Source organism: Camelus dromedarius, chromosome 17, assembly GCF_036321535.1.
Source record: "Camelus dromedarius isolate mCamDro1 chromosome 17, mCamDro1.pat, whole genome shotgun sequence".
Classification (NCBI taxonomy): Eukaryota; Metazoa; Chordata; class Mammalia; order Artiodactyla; family Camelidae; genus Camelus; species Camelus dromedarius.
Genome location: NC_087452.1, coordinates 44,514,802 through 44,537,318, shown reverse-complemented (window position 1 = coordinate 44,537,318; position 22,517 = coordinate 44,514,802). Strand labels below are relative to the sequence as shown.

General features: G+C 41.7%; 1 protein-coding gene across 2 annotated transcripts in view; it reads right to left on the bottom strand.

The window, feature by feature from the left end:
- Positions 1–11,077, bottom strand: part of UBP1 (upstream binding protein 1) — a 43,113-nt gene extending 32,036 nt beyond the window's left edge. For both annotated transcript variants that reach the window (XM_031469837.2, XM_031469838.2), the window contains exon 1: positions 10,714–11,077. In XM_031469837.2, coding sequence (XP_031325697.1) covers positions 10,714–10,826 — 113 coding nt within the window. In that variant the 5' untranslated portion in view covers positions 10,827–11,077. The remainder of the gene's footprint in view (positions 1–10,713) is intronic.
- Positions 11,078–22,517: the final 11,440 nt, after the last annotated feature.

Sequence of the window (22,517 nt, the reverse complement as noted above, 5' to 3'; positions counted from 1 at the left end):
ACTTCACTAACTCCTTCTCTGCTCCAACATCTCAGTGGTTTCTGCTTTTGTGATTGGACACAGACTAATACCTGCAAAGGCTTCAAGATGCCAGAGTTATTGGAACCATAAGATAAAATTAAGCTTACTCTGTTTAAAGAAATAAAAGACAAGCCTGAAAAGATCCGTAAGGAACAGGAAATTTTAAGGGAGAGCAGAACCGAAAAGGAACAAACACAGCTTCTAGAACTGGAAAGCAAAATTGCTAAAATTAAGAACTCGGGTTTAGGAAGAAGGGTATAGCTCAAGCAGTAAAGCGCATGCTTAGCGTGTATGAGGTACTGGGTTCAATCCACAGTACCTCCTCTAAATAAATAAGCCTAATTACTTACCCCTGCAAACAAAACAAAAAAACAAACAAAGCAAAAAAGAACTCCAGTTTAATAGCAGCTCACAGAGAAATGAAGAGTATATAAGGAAACTGGAATACAGGTAAAAAGAAATGATTCAGAAGGCAGCACAGAGAGCAAAATGACAGAAAATGCAGAAGAGACATTAAGAAAGAAAATATCAGGTGAGAACATTTTACACTGAAGTCTCAGATAAGGAAAGAATGGGGCAGAGGCAATATTTGAGATAAAGGTTAAGCAAATTCCAGAACTGATGAAATACACGAATTTGCTGACTCAAGAACCCCAAATAACCAAAGTAGGATAAATAATTTAAAAATCTACATTTAAACACATGGAGAAAAAATGCAAAGTCAGTATAGTAGGCGGAAGTTCCATTTTCTTAGTAAGGTACCAAGTATGGAAATCAATCAGAAGTAGGCCCTGGGAGGGAGAGTTGTGGGTCTGAGCTGCCATCATCCAGTCCTTGAGGAGAGTGGGAGAAGGAATGGACTGGAGGGACTGACAGGCACTACTGTGGGACCACTGAGCAGCAAAAGGGAAGCACCTGAGAGCTAAGGTCATTTACGTCCAGTGAGGCCCAATCAGCACTTTCCTGGAGCCACATTCAGCTACTTCAGAGCAGAAGAAATCAAATTTAACCAGGGTTACAGTTTTACTAACATCAAAAAGAGGAGAGGGGACTAAAGCAAGAGGGGGCAAGAGAGACGAGGGTATGTGCAGGGAAGTGGTTACAATGACTGACATGGAAGGTTACACTGGCTGGGGAAGACAGCAGGCGTCCAGAGGTGAGGAGCTGTGACCTGAGAGCAACATCAGAGATCTCAGAGTGTCCAGTGCTGGCAGAGCAGGGTAACAAGGGAGCGAGCTGAGAGGCAGGAGGTGGTGGGTGAACTCTGAATTGGAGATTATATAGCTGGGCTGTGTGATGGCAGTGTCAAGGTCTAACGCCCAAGCAAAACAGGACTGACAAGCTGAAGACAATGTCATTATAAGAAAGAAAATCAAGGAACCGAAGCTTCAGGCCACTGGAAAGTCCATTTAAGTACTTTCTGAAGTCACAAAGAATTAAGACAGTAGTTCTGTTAGCTAATGACAGTGAGTCAGGACCTAGAATTTTTAAATGAGGTATGACCCAGAAATCGGAAGATGACGGCGATAGCTGGGTAACTGGTGACATTTGGTGACGTGAAATTCAAAGCTGGGGGTCTTGCAGGGAAGGAGAGAGGGAGAAGAGCTTGGAAGTGGCAGTGAGGAGGGAGAACTCTCCCCAGCCTCTTAGGGCGGTGGCAGGGTGTGAAAATGAACCACTGCCACTCGAGATGGCTTCAGGGGAAAAGTGTCCTCAGAGCAGAGCCAGGTTTCCAAAAGAGAAAGAAGGGGAAGGTATCAGTAGGAGACAAAGTTGGCTCTATCAGCTTCCTAGGGCTGTCGTCACAAAAAACTAAAACCTGGTGGCTTAAAACAGCAGAGATTTACTGTCTCACAGTTGAGGAGGCAGTAAGTTCGAAATCAAGGTGTTGGCAGGGCTGGTTCCTTCCGAGGGCTGGCACGGGGTGGTGGAGGGTTGTGGTTCCGACTGGCCTCCCTCCCAGCATCTGGTGTTGGGTGGCGATCCTGGGTGTTGTTTGGTTGTAGGTGCATCACTCCAGGCATGTGGCCAACTTCTCCCTGTGTGTCCCCAGTCTTCCCTCTGTGCCCGTCTGTCCAAATTTCCCCTTTTTATAAAGACATCAGTCATATTCAACCAGTGCCCACCCTGATGACCACATTTGAACTTGATTATCTTTGTAAAGACCTCATTTCCAAATAAGGTCACATTCTGAGGTACTGAGGGGTGTAGAGGGTGACTAGGACTTCAACACGCCCTTCTTGAGGGGGCACAATTCGATCCATAACATTGATCATTTAGGGGATTTTTTGATAGACTGAGAATTCCAGAGGGCAAAGTGGAAGGATCTCGGAAGTGGTAAGAATGGGGAGCTGGCTACAGGGAGGAGGATGTGCAGAGCACTGTTATCAGAGTCCCAGGAAAAGGAGTGTTCTAAACACCTGGAAGTCCTCCTAGTCCTGACAGACAAGAACAAAGGGCACAAAAGGACTAGTCCAATATGCCCCCCCAACTCAGACATATGTCTAGAGAGACTGTTCAAAAAGACAAGGCACAAATAAAAATAAAAAAGATGTAACTAGTGATATAAAAACTAACTAAGATGAGATTATCACTAACAACTGTACACCAGCATATTTGAAAATATGGATAAGATGAACAATTTCCTAGAAAAATAACATGAAAACTTTCTTCAGGACATAAAAAGCTTTAAAAAATTATCCTAGAAATTCTCCCCTAAAGAACACTTTCACAGGTGAGTTCTACCAGATTTATAGTGGCAGCTTTTATACGCACTCAACAGAACAGAAACAGAGGGAATACTTTATAATTCATTTTATGAGACTTATGTAATTTTGAAATCAAAACTAGGTATAAACAAAACTAAAAAACAGCTCATTTCAGCCATAAATATAGGTGCAAAAATCCTAAATTAAGTATTAACAAGCCAAATCCAAGAGTATAATGACAAACAATGATCTAGCTGAGTATTTCCCAGGAACACAAGGACAGAGTCCAGAATCTAGAAATAGAACATCACATTCAGAACTTGATGGGCACTGGATTTAGAAGAGAATGGCATTATAAAGAGGTGAGAAATAATGCCTTTTCAGTGGTATTGGGTGAGCTGCATATTCACACAGGGGTAACTGCAACTGGCCTCCTGTCATACCACATGGAAATGGAAGGGGAAAAATCAACTCCAGAGAGGCTACAAACCTAGATGTAATATGCAAAGTACTAAATCTTTTGAAAAGACTGTAAGAATATCTTTCTACCCTCAGAGTAGGGAAAGACTAACGCTAAATACAAAGGCTGGTCAATCTGATCATATCCAGACCAAGAACTTCTGTTCAAGAACAAAGCTACCAAAAGGAGAATGGAAAGGCAGGTCACAGAGTAGAAGAAAGTATTTGTGAAGTACACATACAGTCAAATGCCAGGATCCAGAGTATATGGAAGACTATAACAAAAGACAGAAAACAGAGAACTGAATGAAAACAAAGGTGCTGCCTTCAAGACTTGGGAGACTTACAGATAAATATGCAGCCATGCATCTATTAGAAAACACACACCAGAACCAAGGAGGAGGCATCCAAGTAAAGAAGGTGGAAAACAGAAGAAGCAATCAAGACAAGAACTAAAAATAAAACAGAAGACACACCAGAGAGAAAAAAACAAAACCAAAGTTTGGTTTCTTATAAGACACTAGATACAGACAAACCTCTGAAATAGGTCACAGAAGAAGGAAAAGACATGCAATACAGAGTGAAAGAAAACGAGTAATCACAAACACACAGAGATCAGTTAAAAAAAAAAAATCAGAAAAAATCCCCAAACTGGCTAAGGTATATAAATTGTGAATATTCCTATGTCCATTAAATAAATTACACATGCAAACATTTACTCATTAAAAAAAATTAAAATCACCAAACCCAGGCCAAATTCCAAGTGAGTTTTACAAAAGTTTGAAGGAATAATTAAGTCTCATCTCATAAAAAAAATTTCACAGATGAGGAGAAAACTAGCCAGCTCATTATAAGCTGATAAAACCTTAATGCTATTTTTTTTTTTTTAGAAGGCCAGGAGTACAAGAAGAGAAAACTGAGGACCAGTCTCATCCAGGAATAGAGGTTTGGAAGCATTCTCCAATCAGTAAAAAGACTAAAGATTCAAGTTCTCAGTGTTTCTAAACAACACTACAGTGAAAGCCAGGGCTTATCCCACACTAAGGGAAGAAAATGAAATGTAAAGATTACATAGATGAAGCAAATCTATCATTATTTAAAGATATTAACTAGGAAATCTGAGATTCTACAAATTATGAGAACTAATAAATTCAGCAAGGTCCTGCAAGGGGAAAAAGAAGAAAGAAAAAAAAGCACGACACAAGAGTAAGAAAAAAATATATGTAACATTCCCAACTGATTTTCCTCCTATCCAGAAAGATCATCCACTCCCACAAGAAGACGTCTCAGCTACTCATTGGGAGGCAACCAAAAAGTGCAGTGGAAAGAAGTGGAGGTCAGACTTCAACTCCAAAGCTTCAGATCCCAGCTCTGCTCTTTGCTGAGTGACACCGGGGCTCTGTCTACAAAGCCAATGATGGGTTTGTTTTTAATTTTAGAATTAAATATTTCACGTATCCAAACTCTAGGCATACATTAGACCAAAGATTCTCAAAGTGTGGTCACAGAATCCTGGGGAACCTGAGACTCTTTCGGGTGTTCAGGAGGTCAAACCTATTCTCAGAATACTGAAACATTATTTGCCCTTTCACTCTATTGACATTTGCAGTGATAGTACAAAACCGATGGTGTTAAAACTGCAGGTGCCTTGGCACAAACCAAGGCAGTGTACTAGAAATACTGGCAGTTACTGTATAAAAGTTATTATTAATTTTATTAAATATTGGCCCTTGGGTAGGTATAAAGTATTTCTGCTGCACACCTAAGTATAATGGTTATCTCAAGGAAAAGTTTTAATAAAACTATGATCTGTGAGCAGATCTAACAATTCCTCTCAGAGTATTATTTTTACTTGAAAGAAAAACTGATAAACTCTGATTATTCAGACCTGGGTATCTGACAGAAACTTCCTCAAAAATGAATAAAGTGAGCCTATCATTTCCAGGAAAACCGTGCTAGCATTTGTCGCCAGTGATAAAACCTGAACGCTCCACCGTATGCCTTCCCTGATGGAGATATTAAGGAATGTAATTTTTTGCTCCTGCATAGAATAGTGTCAACATTAAGAAAATCTGCATAGCTCAAGAAGCCATTATTTTGCAAATGACCAACACATGCATGTTTCAAAATTATGCAGGATAAGCGATCCAGTCAAAGTTCAAAAGAGACAAGTTGATTCTAATGTAACAGTACAAAAAGTACATTGATAACAGTATCCAATTCCACACTGCAACTTTAAGAAACTACCACTGGTCAAGAGCTGGCATTTTGGAAAAATACGCAAAATGATCTGAAAGGGCTATTAAAATAATCATCCTTTTTTCAATGACATATTTATGTGAGACTGGATTTCTTTCACATGTCAACCAAAACAGTATATTCCTATAGCAGGTGGGAGAATCTTTTGCTTTTCTAAGCCAGATATTAAAGAGGTTTGCAAAAACTGTAAGGCAATGCCACTCTTCTAAGTGCTTTGTTTTGGAAAAAAATTAAGAAAGTACATTTATGGTAATATTTAATGGTTTGTCATTGCTATTTCGAATAAACTAATAAACCGAAATTCCTTGATTATGTGGCAACTCAAAACATACAGCATACTATTTATACTATTTTATTCAGACAGACTGAGACAAAGCAGTTCATAAATGAAATGTACCAACAGTGGTCCTACTCAAAGTCATTCTGCTAAGTGACAGAGATCCTTTAAAAACTAAATGGTATTCCTAGGTATATTCTATCTACGCTTCCAAATTTTTTTTTACGTGTTTAAAAACAACAGTTCTGACCACAACATATCAGAAGTGTCAGGGGGAGGGTATAGCTCAAGTGGTAGAGAGCATGCTTAGCATGCACTAGGTCCTGGGTTCAATTCCCAGTACTTCCTCTAAAAAGAAAGAAAGAAAGAAACCTAATTACTTCCTCTAGCAAAAAATAAATAAACAAAAATTTAAAAAAAGAGCAAGTGTCAGAGTCATAAAAGAGAAGGAAAGACTACACCTGAATTAACACAACACTGTAAATCAACTATACTTCAATAAAAAACATTTTTAATTTAAAAAAGAGAGAAGGAAAGACTAAGGAATTGTCATTGAAGGAGGCAAACATAAAATTACACATAAAACATAAGACAGCTTGTAAACATAAAATTATTTAAAAATGAAAAGTTTTGTAAGTAAAAAAGTTCAACTGCCATACATAAATAAATGACTAAAAATTAGTTGTCATAGTTCATAACAAGACAATTTCACAATCTCCCCCAAACTTAGAAAGTTTAAACAAAAAGTCTCTACTCCCAAGGTTCAACACAACACAGTTTCCCGTTTATCTACAAGGTATGTCCCAAAGCAAGCAAAATATTACAGAGCTTCCTTCATAGTCATAGAAACTACAGCTAAAAAAAGATGAGGAATCAGATGTTATTTCCACCAAAAGCAAATGTTTAAGTTGTCCTGTCAAACTGACAAGTGTCACTGTCATGAAACATATCAAGTTTATGAGACCATATCAATAAACTACCAAGTTTCAAACAGTGCTGACGGAAGGATATAAACTGCACTGAATCTTACGCTTAGTGCAGGGAGGGGATACCCTAGTTTTAAGAACTGAACACAATAAAATCTATGGACAAAGAATAGAATGTATATAAATTAGCTGAGTGAGTTCTTAGTTGTAAAATTACTTTTTGAATATAAGGTTTCAATACTCAGCAAATGTTTTTCCAAGGCAATCAAAGTATATTATTAGAATCTATCCTTTAGAGCAGGGGTCAACAAAGGCCAAAGGTCAAATCCAGCTGGCCTGTTTTTGTACAATCATGATCTAAGAATGGTTTTTACATTTTTTAAAGGGCTGTACACAGCGACAGAGACCCCTGGTCTACAAAGCCTTAAATATTTACTATCTGGCCTTTTAGAGAAAAGATTTGTCAATACCAGCTTTAAAGCAATAAATTTAATTTGTTTGATTAATTTAGTGAATTTAATTATTCATAATTTAGGTATTAATTATAGTGTCCAATGTGGACACTATAGTCTGAAATCAGTATCTTTTTATCAGTAATTTACTAAATTCTTTCTTGTACTTCAGCCAAGATTAAATTCAGAAAACAATTTTAAAATGTGAAATGAGAAATTTTATAGAAATTACTGCCAATTCAGGAAGCAGTCTCAGGTATCATCATAATACATTTTTAAAATTTCTCTCATCCTGAGAATGTTATATATTTCCAAGAAATGTCACCTACTCAAGGACATTCTGTCTTAGCATGAGACCCAAAGAAAATCATCAGCTATTAAACTACATAATAAACCATATCCTTAGTAATTTTTTACTAACTAAACACTGGTCAAAGTTGAGATTTTCCCATTATCTCAAAGGGTCTATAAACTGACATTTTAACCTTTCAATCAATATAGGAAATTTGTCTTCATCCCAAAGCAGTTTTGATTTAGCAATTTGTAAACTAAGGATCCACTTCCCACTTTAGAATATGTAAAGTACACCTTGTTTCAAAACAGATTTATACCACAGCAAAGTTTAACAGGGTTCAGACCAATGCCCTTTGTAAGGTAATAACATCAAAAAAAAAGCTTTCATGTGTAAAGAATTCACATTACTCCTTTTATTTTTCAAATTACTCCTTATATCCTGAAAATTAATTTACTATAGATTATACATTTCATGTGAAGAGTAAAGTGGAAAGAAAATTACCAGGTGGCCCAAAAGACCCTCTTAGAGCAGTTTTAATGAGTTTTACTTTTTAAAGTCATTTGGTTATCTGCTCCTTACTTCACAAAACAGAAATGACCCAGATTTCCAGTTACAATAGGTTTTGGCCTTCACTCACTGAGAGGAAACTCAGCCCTCGTTCGGAATGGTACAACCATGAACCATCATTTTAACATCTAAGAGCTTCGATTTACTCACTTACAAGAAAAGGATTGGTCTACTAGTTTTCTAAGGTCTCTCCATTCATCTCCAGAACCCTGATACTGTAACTAAGACTGTAAAAAACATTTACGACCTGCTTCATTTCAGATAAAATCTGCAGCAGCCTATGCTTCACATACAAATGTGGTACAACAGTACACACAGAAGAACACACACAATGAGAACCAGAGCACAGGAAAAAAGGGAAGAAGCAAGGATATTATCAGAAATTAGCCTCATCATACCCCAATACCATCAACCTACATTGTTTAATGCAAATATATTTATAAATTAAGTCAGACCATTGCGAGAAACCCTGTCTTTCTTACATGCTGTCTTCCCCCAAAGCTGAGGAAACCAGTTCCTAAAAGAAGTCTTTAAAAATACCTCTTGGTTTAAACCATTCAAAAAACAAATATAGTAGACATTATTCACTTTTAAAGAAAAATGGAAAGCTGCCTCCAAAGCAAAATGTTTATCAAGTCACTTTTCCAGTAATTTCAAATTGAGCACCTCCAGTTTACTTCTTGAACTTGATGGAACAAATGAGAGAGAAAGACAAGCATCCACAGCCTTACTTCCCTGGAGCTAGAGTTTACTGGATCCAGAGGAGAGGCTGACTGCCCTGGGAGAGAAAAGCCACCGGGCACTCTCAGCTCCAGGGTGGGGCGTGGGAACCCCAAGGGCCATCAAAGCAGGCCTGCAACAGCCTCAAGCCTCCTACAGACCTCGAGATCAAGTCAATTTTGGAATTTCCTAAACTTGAACTTAACTTAAAGACCTTGAATTTGCAAGAGGCAAGTACTCTCATCAGCTTTCCTTCGTCTTTGAGGTGCAATTAAATATGAAAAAAGTAAGCAAGCTCTTTAAAAATGGTATTTGCCTTCAAAGATACTTGAAAATGTAGATTAAATGGCACATACCATATAACCAATAACTAAAAACAATCAATGGAAGAAGTCTCCCCCTGGAAAGTGTTGTAAGAAACAGAATTAAAAAGACGTCAGGTATTACTTTAAGAACAAGGCAACAAAAAGGTTTAGTATCAAGATTTCATTTCCTTTTCATGGAATAAACCATAAACAGAAGTTCATTAGTTGGCTGAATCACTAAAACAAATAGAACTCTAGGGGAAAGAAATGTAAAAGTTCAAAATAACCCTCAAAGTAAAGCTCTCAGCAGAAAACTTTCATTCTAGGATAACTGAAAAGACACACTGAAATTGCGTCTTCAGGCCCTGAACTGCAAATCCAGGGTCTCAAGGAGCAACAAAGCACGCTAGGCCCGTGCTTTCACTAGGGAATCGGTGCCTCTAGCACTGCTGACCCAGGTGACCCTATGACTTTCAGTAGCTCAATTTCCTCAACAACTGAGACAGTTGTTCTAGAAAATAAGCCACCTCACGCAGAGCCCTCAAGTTGCACAACTGCAGAGAGAGGAAGTGCCAGGTGCAGGAAGACCAGTACAGACCCAATCAGGGTCAGCGACTGGTGACCTAAGGCTTTCCTCGGTGCACTTCCACACCCCGAGAAACACTTCCACCTTCCTGAGAGTTCTTTAAAGCGCAGGATTTCTAAGATTTAAAAGCCGAATTATTTCAGGGGGCAGCCCTATCATCAGAGGCCTACTTTGACCCAGAAGGCTTTCTTCTTCAGGACTCTCATGCTCTCTGTCCCACCCTACCCTCTCCAGAGCGGCAGTGAGATGTAGGAAAGCTACTGGGAAACTGGACGGCATTTCAAAGACATAAGGCATTAAAGAACATGTACATTCGGGAAAATCTCACTTAACTCGCATTAATGAAATATTGCCAAACCATTCAATTTTACACTTTCATCGGGTGAACCTATAGTACGCAAGCTATATTTCCCTAAAGCTGCTAAAAAATTAAAATGCAGAGCTACCAAACTGATATGGAGTTCAAAAAAAAAAAAAACAGTGTAAAAGCGAGACTAAGCTCAGGTCGGTTTCAACCTCTCAAAATTAAACAAAATGAATGGCTGCTTGTACAGACAGCAGATACTAAACAAACTCTTGTTTGTGGGGGAATCACTGCATCTTAAAGCATTCTTCAAAAGGAAACCGCCTAAGAGGGCAGTCCCCCAAATGAAAAACTTCACTTAGAGACAATCAAAAACCTAATTAAGTTAACGTGCGTTTCTCCCTTGCGGCTACTTTCACTTATGGTAGAATTACTACTTAAATATCAAGCGATTAAAATTTGCAACAAGCAAAGGCTACAATGTAGAACAGAGTAGTAAATGATACCAAAACCTTAGAGAGTGTTTTCAACAGAAGTCCTACCATTTCGTACACTGTATTCCAGCTCTAAGTGGCTTGTGAATCACCTGAAAGAAAGCAAGCTCCTTCCCCCAACTCAAGGCATCCTAACAGCGGAGCGCATTTTACAGTAAAAATGCAGCCCTCCGAAGCGGTCCTCCAGCCGAAGCCCGCGGGGCCGCCCTCCCTCGCCCGCTGCCGCGGTGGGCAAAGGCCCGCAGGGCTCCATGGCGCCGGGCAAAGGCCCAGGGTCGTGCAGGCCTTCTTCCCCAAGGAGACAGAGGCTTCCGCCCGCCCGCCCGCCCGGCGCCCGTACCTCATGCTGTAGGCGCCGGCGCCCAGCTCCTGCCCAATGCCCGAGAGGCTGGCGTCGAAGTCGTGCACCAGCCCGGACTCAATCACCTCGTCCATCTTGAGCACCCAGGCCATCTTCCGGCCTCGCCGCCGCCCGGCGCGTAGAGCGGCCTCCGCGAGCGGGGCGAAGGGGCCGGAGCTCCGCGGGCGCTTCCTGGGGGAGGGCGCGGGTGAAGCCTCCGGCGGCGCGGCGAGTGGTCACCAGCGGCGGCCCGGGTTAAGGCCGGAACGAGAGCAGCCGGGGCCCCGCGGGCAGGACGCGGCGAGCCCGGCAAGCAGCTGCAGCGGGAGCGGCCGGGCTGCCGGCAGCGCCTCCCTCCCGCGGGCGCCGGCCCCGCGCCTCATGCCGCCGCCGCCGCCGCCCACCCCACGCGCCGCTAGCGCTGCCGCCGCCGCCGGCCGCCCCGCCCCGAGGCCCCCGGCCACATCCTCCCCGGGACCGCGCGGGGCGGGAGCCTGGCCCGCCCGTCACCCGACCCCCAGCCTCGACCCCCGGCCCTCGGCCCGCCCGCCCCGGCTCTAGCCCCTCGCCGCCCCGGCCAACCCCGCCGACGCCGCTCCGCCGGCCCGGACGCTGGCTTCAATAAGGTTCCGGCTCGAGCTCGCTGGCCGCTTCCGCCTCCTCCGGCCCCGCCCCGGCCGCGGCCCCGCCCCCGCGCTCGCCCTGGGCCCAGGCCCGCCCCGCCCCGCGCCGCCCCGCGCCGCGCTTCACGGCAGTCCCAGCCGGAGCGGCCGGGCGGTCTCCCCGCACCCCAGCCCAGGAAGAGGCGGTGCCAAAAGGGCCTTCCGTTTCCGCCCATCCAGAAAGGCGGGCTGATTGACAGGCTAACTGAACAATAATAGCAAGTGCCTTGTGGAGGGTCCCGTGAGTCTCTGTGCCCCTGTACTAAATAACCAATCATAATCTTCTTCCTCTTGGGCGGGCTCCAGGACCGAATTTACTGCCAAAAGAAAGAGTTCATTGGACTGCACCTGAGGAAGCCGCCCTAAACACCAGTTCTGGACGTGCTTCGATCCCGTGTGGTCTTTCTGGGTAGTTTCTGGATTTTGCCCACACTTGAGGTGGGGAGATTGGTTGTGAGTCTTAGCCAATAAGCTCACACCCTGTCTGGAGGCTGAAAGGCCCATTGGGCAGAAAGTCTTGATTGACGTGAGTGCAAGCCAATCAACGCTCCCGGGAAAAGGCTCCGTAAAGTTCCCTCAACTGCAAATCACTGTGAGTAGTATGGCGAGCTTGAGTTAAGGGAAGAGTTCAGTCGCAGGAACAGACAGCAGTTGTTATTGCTGTTGTTACTGTTCGTGGTTCTGGAGTTCACTGGGCTTAGGTGACTGTCACCCAGGGTCTCTTCTATGGGTGCAGTCATATTGCTGGGGCTAAAGTCGGATCAGGGCCTAACATACTCATAATTATTGCCTGATGCTGGCTGTGGACTAGGCCCCAGTTGGAGCGCCCACACGTGGCCTTCCCGTGTGGCCTTGACCTCCTCACAGCGCGGCAGCTGGGTTCCAAAAGCAAGTGTCCCAAAAGTCAAGAAGTAGAAGTTGCTAGTTTTTTAGGACAACGGTTGTTTATGCTGGATCAATCTTCCCTCAGGCTCCTGACCTCCTAGAATCCTGCTAAGTCAGTTTAGGAACCCTGTGCCTCCATATCTCATCTGGTTCCTTAACCTCCACCATGGCATAGGTGATTCCTGATCACATACACTTGCCTGCCTTCAGCAAGAATCCTGTTAGGTGGGTTCTACCAGAAACCCCCTTACCCTTGATGTTTCCTCTTAGTAACTTTCAATCCACTGACCCTACCCAGCTCCTTGGCTCTAAATCCCCACTTACCCATGCTGTATTTGAAGTTGAGCCCAGTGTCCCCCACTGCAAAATCCCATTGCCATGGTCCCTATATCTATAGTCTGCCTTACCATCTTCAACAACTCTCCTTTTTTTTTTTTTTAACTGGAATCAAACTGATACAGAAGCTTTACTCTGCACTATATTCTGTTAGTCAAGCAGCCACAGAATCAGACTGATGGGAGGAGAGTTGAATAATTTGGGGCCATGTTTTAAAACTTCCCAAATCCACCCTCTGGCCACAAATGTTTTACATTCTTTCCACACGCAGCACACACTCCTTTCTCCCCAGATCCCTGCAAAATTCTCCTTCTATTACAGCATTAAGGTCCAGAATCTTGTGAGGTCCTGGAGCAGATGAGGCTCTTGGATGCAGTTCCTTGGGTGTTACTCAAGTGTTTCCTTTCCATGTGAAGATCTGTGAATTCAAAAGACAAGTGGTCTGCACCAAGCACTACCACATACATCACATGCAATGATGAGGGAGGCACAGAAAACTGGGCCTTTATAGGCATTTCCCTTCAGAGAGGAGAGAAGTGGAAGGCACACAGCAGACACTAGTCCATAGAAATTCTGAAATCTAATAGGTATATATTGCCGGTTCCTTCATTAGGACTCTGTCGACTTTCTGGGAGTACTCAGGGGCCCTTCCCTCCACCCACTGGACTCTTGGCTCCACTCTCTTGAGTTATCCTTCCAGTTCCATAAAAAAGTAGCCCATGTTTACAGCTAAATTGTTTTCTCAGCTGCTTCCTGTCTGTAGTTGTGCAGGGGTCCAAAGACCTCTCTTCACATTGTACTGTCACTGTCCCTTTCAGTCCAAGCTAATACAATTCATTTTTAAACTTTGTGTGTTTATTGTGAATCAATTTATAATCTATTCCAATAAATAAAAACTGCACCAACACATATGGTGGGGAAGGAGGGGCAGCTGAGCTGTATTGTTCTGGTTCAAGGTTTCTCTTAAGGTTACAGTCACAATATCAGCTGGGGCTGCAGTTGGGAAGGCTTCACTAGGGCAGGAGGATCCACTTCCAAGCTCGCCTGCATGACCATTGGCCAGAAGCGTCAGTGCTTTGACATTTTGGACCACAAGAAGACACTGCTTGAGTGTCTTCAAAACTTGGCCTTGGCACCTCCCAGAGTAGGTAAAGCAAGAGAGGAAAGAGATGGCAGTGCCTGTTATGATGTGGTCTCCAGGAGTCACACACCATCCCTTTCATTTTATTTCTGTTCCATAGAAGCAAGTCATTCAGTCCAGCCTTTGATCAAAAAGAATTAGTCTGCATTTTTTGAAGGAATGAATATCAGAGAACTTGTGGACATATTTTTAAACCAGAACAGCTACATTCATCATTATCACTTAATAGGTTTTGAAGGCACTAAAACAGCATGATTAGATCATAAAATGGAAAGAAGGAGGTTAAAATTATCACCATTTATAGACTGTATGCCTGGAAATCTCATGAGAAACAACTAAAAATTTAATAACATTGCAACACCATGAATAAGTATTCATAAATCAATAGCATTATATAAACAAACAGGTTTGAAAAAATAATGAAAAGATCAATTTATAATAGGATTTTAAAAGATAAAATATCTAGGAACTAATCCAGTAAGAAGTGTAAAGAACTATGGGAGCAAAAGTTTTAAGTTCTCAAAACGACCACAAAAATACATTGAAAATAATAAATACTACATCCAATATTACAATGGAAGATCTCCTTAAGCTAACAAATAAATTTAATATCATCCCAGTAAAAATACTAATTGAATTTTTTTTAACTGGACAAACCAATTCTAAGATTAATATGGAAAAGTAAATGAGCAAAAATAATCCAAAAAATTAGAAAAAGTCAAAAAATATTGACACCATAAAACCTAAATATATGAAAGAGTGTGTGTTGGTGAATGAATAAAACAGCAAGGGAAGAGGATAAAAAATCTGGAAAATCTAGATCGATATACATATGGAAATTTATTATGCAATAAAAACTGACCTCTCAAATCAGTGGAGCGTATTCAATAAATAGTTTGCGAATCAATTTTAACTGTCTGTAAAAGATACCAAAATTAATTCTAAGCATCTTGAAGTCTGGTTTTTTTTTTTTTTTCCAGCAAAGTGTTTAAAAGGATAAAAAGCAAAATTATAAAACACTAGAAGAAAATATGGGACAATAATTTTACATACTCAGGGAGCAAAACGCTTTTAAAATTATGACACAAAATCTAGAAATCTTAAGAGACTGACGACACAAAAATTTTACTTTCTTCATAGCAAATACCACCATAAGAAAAATCAAAAGAGAATAAAAAAAAAAACCTATTTAGAACTTGGGTGATGGACAAAAGCTTTATTCCCCTAATATATAAAGAGTTCCCTACAAAAAGATGAAACAAAGTACAGTGAAATAAAAATTTACTTTCTTCATAGTAAATGGTACCATAAGCAAAATCAAAAGAGCACAGAAAAAAAACCCAAACCTATTTAGAACTTAGATCATGGACAAAACTTTTATTTCCCTAGTATATAAAAATAAAGAGTTCCTGTAAGTAGATTAAACAAGTAGTGTGAAAATGGCATTTGTATACTGTCACTCCAAAGAATATACAAACTGAAGTACATCTTTGAGATACACCCACACAGAAACTTTCATTGAAAAGAACAACTGAGTTAAGGGGCTGCCTCTTGCAGAATGACCTTAAAACCTCACCACTAGAATTTTATGTTGCCAATAAAGGTGAAGATTAACCACAACTGAAGAACACTATTTGCTGTTTTGCAAAGTTGTGAATGAAGCTGCTACAGCTCTCAACAGAAAAGCGCTATGGCCATGGTCAATGATCCCAGACGTAGCACTGTCTCTCCATTAGATGTGACCCTGGGGATCAGCCAAGGAACATCTGCTCTTCTTACAGACCCTCATCCAATCAGGGCTTAGAAACAGCTAATGAATAGGAAGAATGAGGTCCTGATAGAGAAAATCAGGCCTTTAAGAAACATCCACATTTGAGCCCTGGATTCAATAGTGCACAGCAATTAATTTTTCCTTAAGAAAAATCAATGAAAAATGGCATGATTTTCAATGCTAATGAGTTAGCAGACACTTTCTGAGTGATGGTCTGTGGGCTGCTTCACTGTTGCAAAACATGCATCCTTTCAGATTCTCTGGTAAGAGGTTCATGGATGCTACTGTCTGAATGTTTGTTTTCCCTCAAAATTCATATGTTGAAAACTAACCCTCAAGGTGATGGTAGTAGGAGGTGGGGCCTTTGGGAGGGTGATTAGGTAACGATAGCAGGGCTTTGAATGGGTTAAGTACTCTCATTAAAGAGAGACCCCCACAGAGCTCCCTAGGCTTCTGCCATGTGAGGATACAATGAGAAGTCTGCAACCAGGAGAGGGCCCTCACCTGTCTGGGCGCTCCCCCTCCCCCCATTTCAGGTTTCCAGCGTCTGGAATTGTGAAAGATGAATTCTGTGGTTTATAAGCCACCCAGGCTGTGGTATGTTGTTAGAGCAGCCTGAAGAGATGAAGACAATGGGGTGTTTGGTACATCTTTGGGACAGGTGGAGGTTATGGAAAAGCCAACGCTCAGTACCCAGTGAGCCAGAGTCTTGCTGTGTAACCAGCCATTTCAGAATTTAGGGACTTAAAATAAGCACCATTTACTTAGCTCAAGCTTCTATGGGTCAAATTTAGCTGGGCTCAGTTAGGCAACTCTTGTGAGCTTAGCGAGGGTTCCTCATGCACCTGCAATCAGTCGTGGCGTGGCCTTGCTAACCTTGGCTGGCCCTCTCCTACGTCCAGGGTTTGGCTGGGACTGTGGGGCATAGCCCCCATCCTCTGGCAAACCAGCTCTGCCTTATGCTCCTGGTGGTTGAATGAGTTCCAAGAGAGAACAGGGCAGTGTGAGGCCTCGGCCTAGAACTTGAGCACCATCATTCTGCTCAAATCTCTTGGCCAACGTGAGTCATAAGACCAGCCGAGATCCAGGGGATGCAGAAACAGCCTTTTGACAGGAGGAGATGCAAAATCGCAGAAATCACGTGGATATAAATGCTGACAAGGAGCAAAGATGATTTTTGTCTGCTGGCTCTAAAAAATGCTTCACCATGATAAAATGCACATTTTCCCCCCCGATTCTCTTTTTGTTAAGGGAAATAGCAGAGGGATTGTAAAATTGTGGCCATTTTTGTGAAAAAAAAAAATACTATAACTGGGTAGGTAGGAAAATGTTTGAAATACTTCAAGTCAACTGAATATAAAACTAGCAAAATTTTATAGTTAACAGCAGTTAATTGGAACAGTTAACAAATATGTTCATTCTGAGGTTAGTGGTTAATAATATCATTAGGTGGGACTTGATAAAATTCCCTTTGCCTTTAAAGTGGGAAATGTTACCTTCCTGGCTCTGTATGTGCTTGGGGTGGGGGATGCCCTTCAACCAGATTCTGAGAACTGAAACTATGTGCGAAGGAATATGAACATCATGTAGACCACATAACCACAAGTAAGGACCAGGTACTCTTTTGAAAGTAAGACAGTAGTTAGACTCTGTAGCTAGATTGCCTGGATTTGAATTCTAGCTCTGCCAATTATTGGTGTGCGATCTAGGACTAGTTACAGAATCTGTCTTTCCCTCAGATTTCCTCATCTGTAAAATGGCAAAAATAGTATGTCTCCCTCATGGAGTTGTTGTGAGGATTAAATAAGTAATACACTGGCTGAGCGTAAAACTCTACCTGGTTCCCAATAAGCATGATGTAAGTATTTGCTACTGTGTGTAATCTCTGAGGAGCTGTTAGTCTCTGACCTGGCCCACCAACAAGAATGAGCTGACCACTGTGCCCTGGATAAGTGGACACCTCAAGCACAGACATTGCTCATAGTGTCTTTGACCATGTTGTAAAACTCACAAAGGATGAAGTGTTATTTGATTGTATGTGACTGTGGACCGTCTACAGCTTACAGTCGTATCACTGAGACACCCCAGTCAACTGGCAGTTTCTTCAATATTTTACTTGTTGATGACTGAAAGTTCTACTCTGGAGAACTGTGGAACTGGTAATCCATATGCTTCCAAATTTCCTTTATCTTGAGGAGAACAGAACAGGGATTTTTCTTTTTTCTAGGCAAATTTAATACAAAATTGGGCTTCTCCAAAAAACTTAATGGCCTTTCTTATTTTTTCTTGACTAGGTATTTAAAATTTTAAAAGACCTACAGAAAAGCTGAAAGAGGAGGGAAAATGTCACCTATATATTCTTAACTCATATACCTGACTATTATTAATGTTTTGTTATATTTGTTTTTCCCTATCTAATATTTTAGGCATGGGCATCACTAGATGCAGCCCAGGGTTCTCAGGGCATGAATAAGGAAAAGCTGAAGGTATAGATCCTCTTTCTTTGTCTATTTACATTCATGCTCCAGATTACAAAAGCCTTAGACTCAAGGCTCTCATGATAGTAGGGTGATGATCCTGATGTAAGTGGCACTTAAGAAGTTCAAGTCTCCTACCTTGAAACAGGAAAGATGACCCTGGAAAATCATTCATTACTTTAAAAAACAACACAATTCCATTCATCTCAACGTGGCTATTGTTAGATTTCTATAGCTGCTGTAACAAATTGCTACTAACTAGGTGGCATAAAATAACACAAATGTATTCCCTTAAGTTCTGGGGGCCAGAAGTGTGAAATCAATGTCACTGGGCTGAATTTAGCTCCCATTTCAGATGGTTCTTTATTGAAGCAAATCAATACTGCCCATAGTTGTACAGGCAGTTACTGACCTGCAAATGCCTCTTTCTGTTTCCCAATAACCAGAATACCAGAAGTAATTTGCTTTCATCCGGCAGGGATAACAGTACACGTCCACTTTTCTTAGAGGTACATCAACTCTTGGGGTCAATGTCCCTGTTTAGTTTGCAGGAACTGTGATCACTTCATCATTCAACAGGTCTATACTGATTCACAACAGTGACTAAGTTGTGATGGTTAAAACAGCAAGCAGATGCCTTTTAGATGAACCTTTGGCAAAGCATGGTTGATACTGATAAACAGCAGGCTAAATTTGTAGTATTATTAGATTAAGCAGTGCTCAACTCTTTTCTTGTGGTACTTAACTTTAAAAATGGGCCTGCACAAGAGATTGTGATTCTGGAAGGCAATGTAGAAGCTGCAACTTCTCAAGTAATCCATGGCTAGCTCAGCCCATGGACAATTAGATTTTTCAAGCAAAGCAATTATTTTCAACTCAGGGTGTCAGAAGGAGTCATCTTGTGGGGGTATTTTCCACACATCTCACTGGACTGGAAGTTGATTTTTGGAATGATTCTTTTATGTAAGAAGGATTGCCGAACAGAATCTCAGTACTTAAGTGTCCTGGAACTGTGCACAGATAATTCCCAGATATGAAAGAAAAATCTCAGACAAGTTAGATTGTGAGCACTTGTCATAATCTTCTCTCACATTTGATAGCAAGGGAATCAGGAAAAAAAATAAACCCTGGCTTCTCAAATATTCTTAAAGGGAGATTCTCTTGGAATAAAGAATAATTTTATAGAGGGTTGGCAAGCTGTCACACTATTTTTAGTCACACTGTAGCCTTTTAATAAACTGGCAAGTTAAATCTGGGTCATAATGACCTAGGGCCATTTTCCAAAAATGTTGAATAACGTAGTTCTGTACTGTCTTGAATGTGGGGTATTTTTCCTTCTCTGTTCTTCCTTTTGGCCAAAATACTCTATTAGGCTGTCTTGGCCCCATGAAGATTGTCCTTATGGATCTTTTTGTGCTAGGATAATTAATTGCGATTGTTGATGCATCAATTTTGTTTGTTTTTGCTCTTGGTTTTAATTTTTACATTTTCATAGGATGGGGATATCAGACAAAGGCTAATGAAGAACAGTTATTAACACAGCTATATTTTAATATTTTTGCTTCTCATACCCTGATGAGACAGGTGATTCACCAGTGCCCTTGAGTGTGTGTGCATATAAAATCTTATACACATAACATATACATACAGTGTGTGTACATATGTTCACTCTAATCTCAGGCCACTTTTTATTTGTTTGTTTTGGAGGGGAGGTAATTAGGTTTATTTATTTGTTTATTTTTAATGGAGGTGCTGGGGATTGAACCCAGTGCCTCGTGCATGCTAAGCATGTGCTCTACCCTTGAGCTGTACCCTCCCCCCTCAGGCCACTGTTCTTTCCCCACAAAAGGGATGAGTGGGTATGTCACCTGAAGCTGTCCCCACAGGGAGGATTTTCTTTCCCTATTACCTTTCAAGGCTGCTCCTGAGTGAGCGCAGTATGCACCAGATACTAAGATGAAGCACCCACCCACGAAGCCCAGGCGTGTCCCTGTTCCTACAGCCAGACGTATAGGACCTCCACGTGGCAGGTACTGGCCAGAAAGGGGCTGACAGGTGGAGGCTGTGGGCTAACCACCCGTCCTGCCACTGGTCAGCAAGTCCTTCCCCCTTCTTCCATCCTGGCTTCTTTCCTATTTAAAACAAGAACTGCAGTGAAACCTGGAACAGAGATATCAGGGAAGAAAGAGGAGAAGCAGAATCTACATGCTGACAAACTCTCTATTGTTCTGTTTCACTAGTGGATGTTTTGCTGGGTCTCTAAGCACTTTCCTTCAGTATGTGCTGGATGCTTTCTTTCACAAGTGGCATGGACCAATGAGACACTCAGAAGAAGCTGCCGTAGATAAAATGATAACTATGAAAGCAAATTGGGCTAGGACTCTGCAAGCAGTCAATGCATTTGGTAAAGTAAATAGAAATGTCTTCCAAATGAGAGGTAATGAAGGACTAAACCACCCTGTGTCTTTACTCACCCCTCTTCGTGGAGTGCTTGTCTCCTCTTCTTGAACATAATAACTTCACTGCATTTTTCAGGTTCCTGTGTAGTTTTGTGTGGCCATGTGACTGAGTTCTGACCAGTGGAATACTGGCAGGAGTGCAATGAGTTACTTCCAGTCTTGGCCATTTCAAAACTCTCATGAGTCTTTGCATTCTCTTGTTCAGGCTGACAGATTCTGGTTGCCCTTAACATCCAGACCTGATGGAAAGAACTCGTCACTGGAGATCTGGACTTTGGGGTGTATTGACCGGGACTTGGGGTTTTATCCCTTGCAGAAAGAGTGACTGCATTCTGTGGGCAGAATGAAGCTGTACACAGACACTGGGTGGCTGGAAAGGTGTATTGTAACAGATGAGCTATGTTACCAAACCAATTTCCTTTTGTCTAGGCACACAAAGTACAGTCCCGTCTCTCTTGCAAGGCTAGAGGTGGCCTTGTAATTATACCCATTCCAGCCAATGGAGCACAGGTGGAAATACCTCTGCATCTTCCATGCCCAGCTATTGAAATTCTCCCTTGTGACTGTCTATGCTCTTTCTTCCTTTACCATCTAGTCAGATGCAGAGTATTCCACGGAGGACTGTGAAACCTAGGGGACGGAGGAGGCGCTGGACCACGGGAGCTGGATCCCTGAATGTTCCCGTGAAGCACAGCCTGTGGCCAACCTGCATTACACGGTTCTATAAATGAAATAAATGCCTGTTTTCGAAAGCCACTGAAGTTCTGGAGATGTTTGCTAAAGCAGTTGACAGGTCTGTCCAACCACAGGTCTAGTGTCCTGTTGTGCTGTAACAAAATACTGGATGGATTAAAACAACACAAATGTATTATCTCACAGTTCTGGAGGTCAGAAATTCGAAATTAGTATCACTGGGCTAAAGTTAAAGTGTTGGCAGGGCTGCATTCCTTCTGGAGTGTCTTGGGAAGACTCCGATTCCTTGCCTGTTCCAGCTTCTGGAGGCTGCCTGCTTTCCTTGGTTCCTACCTCACTCTGACCTCTGGCCATCAGACCTACCTCCTTGTTTTACTCTGACTCTCCGGCCTCCTTTCACTCATGATGATTATTTTGGGCCCACCTGGATAACCCAGGCTCCTCGCGCTCTCTCAAGATCCTCAAATTAGTCACATCTGCAAAGTTCCTTTTGCCACATTAGGTGACACATTCACAGGTTCCAGGGATTAGGACATGGACATCTTTGGGAGCCATTATTCCACTACTGATGAAATAAAATTATTTTAAGTCAGGACAAGAAAATTTTAAAACATGAAATTCTCTCTGGTAGTAACCTATTATGAAAAAGAATATGAAAAGTACTATATGTACGTATATGTATGACTGAAACTTTATAATGTACACCAGGAATTGATGCACCGTTGTAAACTGACTATACTTCAATTAAAAAAAAAAACTCTCTCTGCCAGTTTGAGCCACTACACCCTCCCCTATGGTGTGTACTCTGTACCTGCATTAGACATTAACTAGATCCTCTGAGAAAACACAAGAATGCCTACTCACCACACACACACACACACACACACACACACACACACACACACACCACACACACCAGTTTCCTCCTGGTGCCAGCAAGGTAACTCCTTTGGAGACATCATTCCCTTCTCAAACCTGTAAGGTTCACAGTAACCCACTACTCGCCTTGTTGGACTGTGTAAACTGTCAATGTGCTACTTTGATGTATGACCTTCTGTCTCAAAAACTTATATAACTGTGCTCCAATCTCTAATAGGCAAAAAGTCCTCAGAGCTTTCTGAAAGACTGTCTCCTAGGTTATAATCCTCAGGTTGGCCCCAGTGTAACTTTCCATTTCTTTCTTAGATTGACTATTGGTTAATTTCTCTTTGATACCATCATACTCCACTTCTTTCACCTCTTTGCTCAATATTCTTCTCTGTGAGGTCTTTACTGGTCAGTCTTTGTAAGATCCCATCAATTCCTCATCATTTTTATCTCCTCCCCTGATTTTTTTCCTTAGTCTTCATCACTATCTCACGTATGCAGTATTTTTCTTAT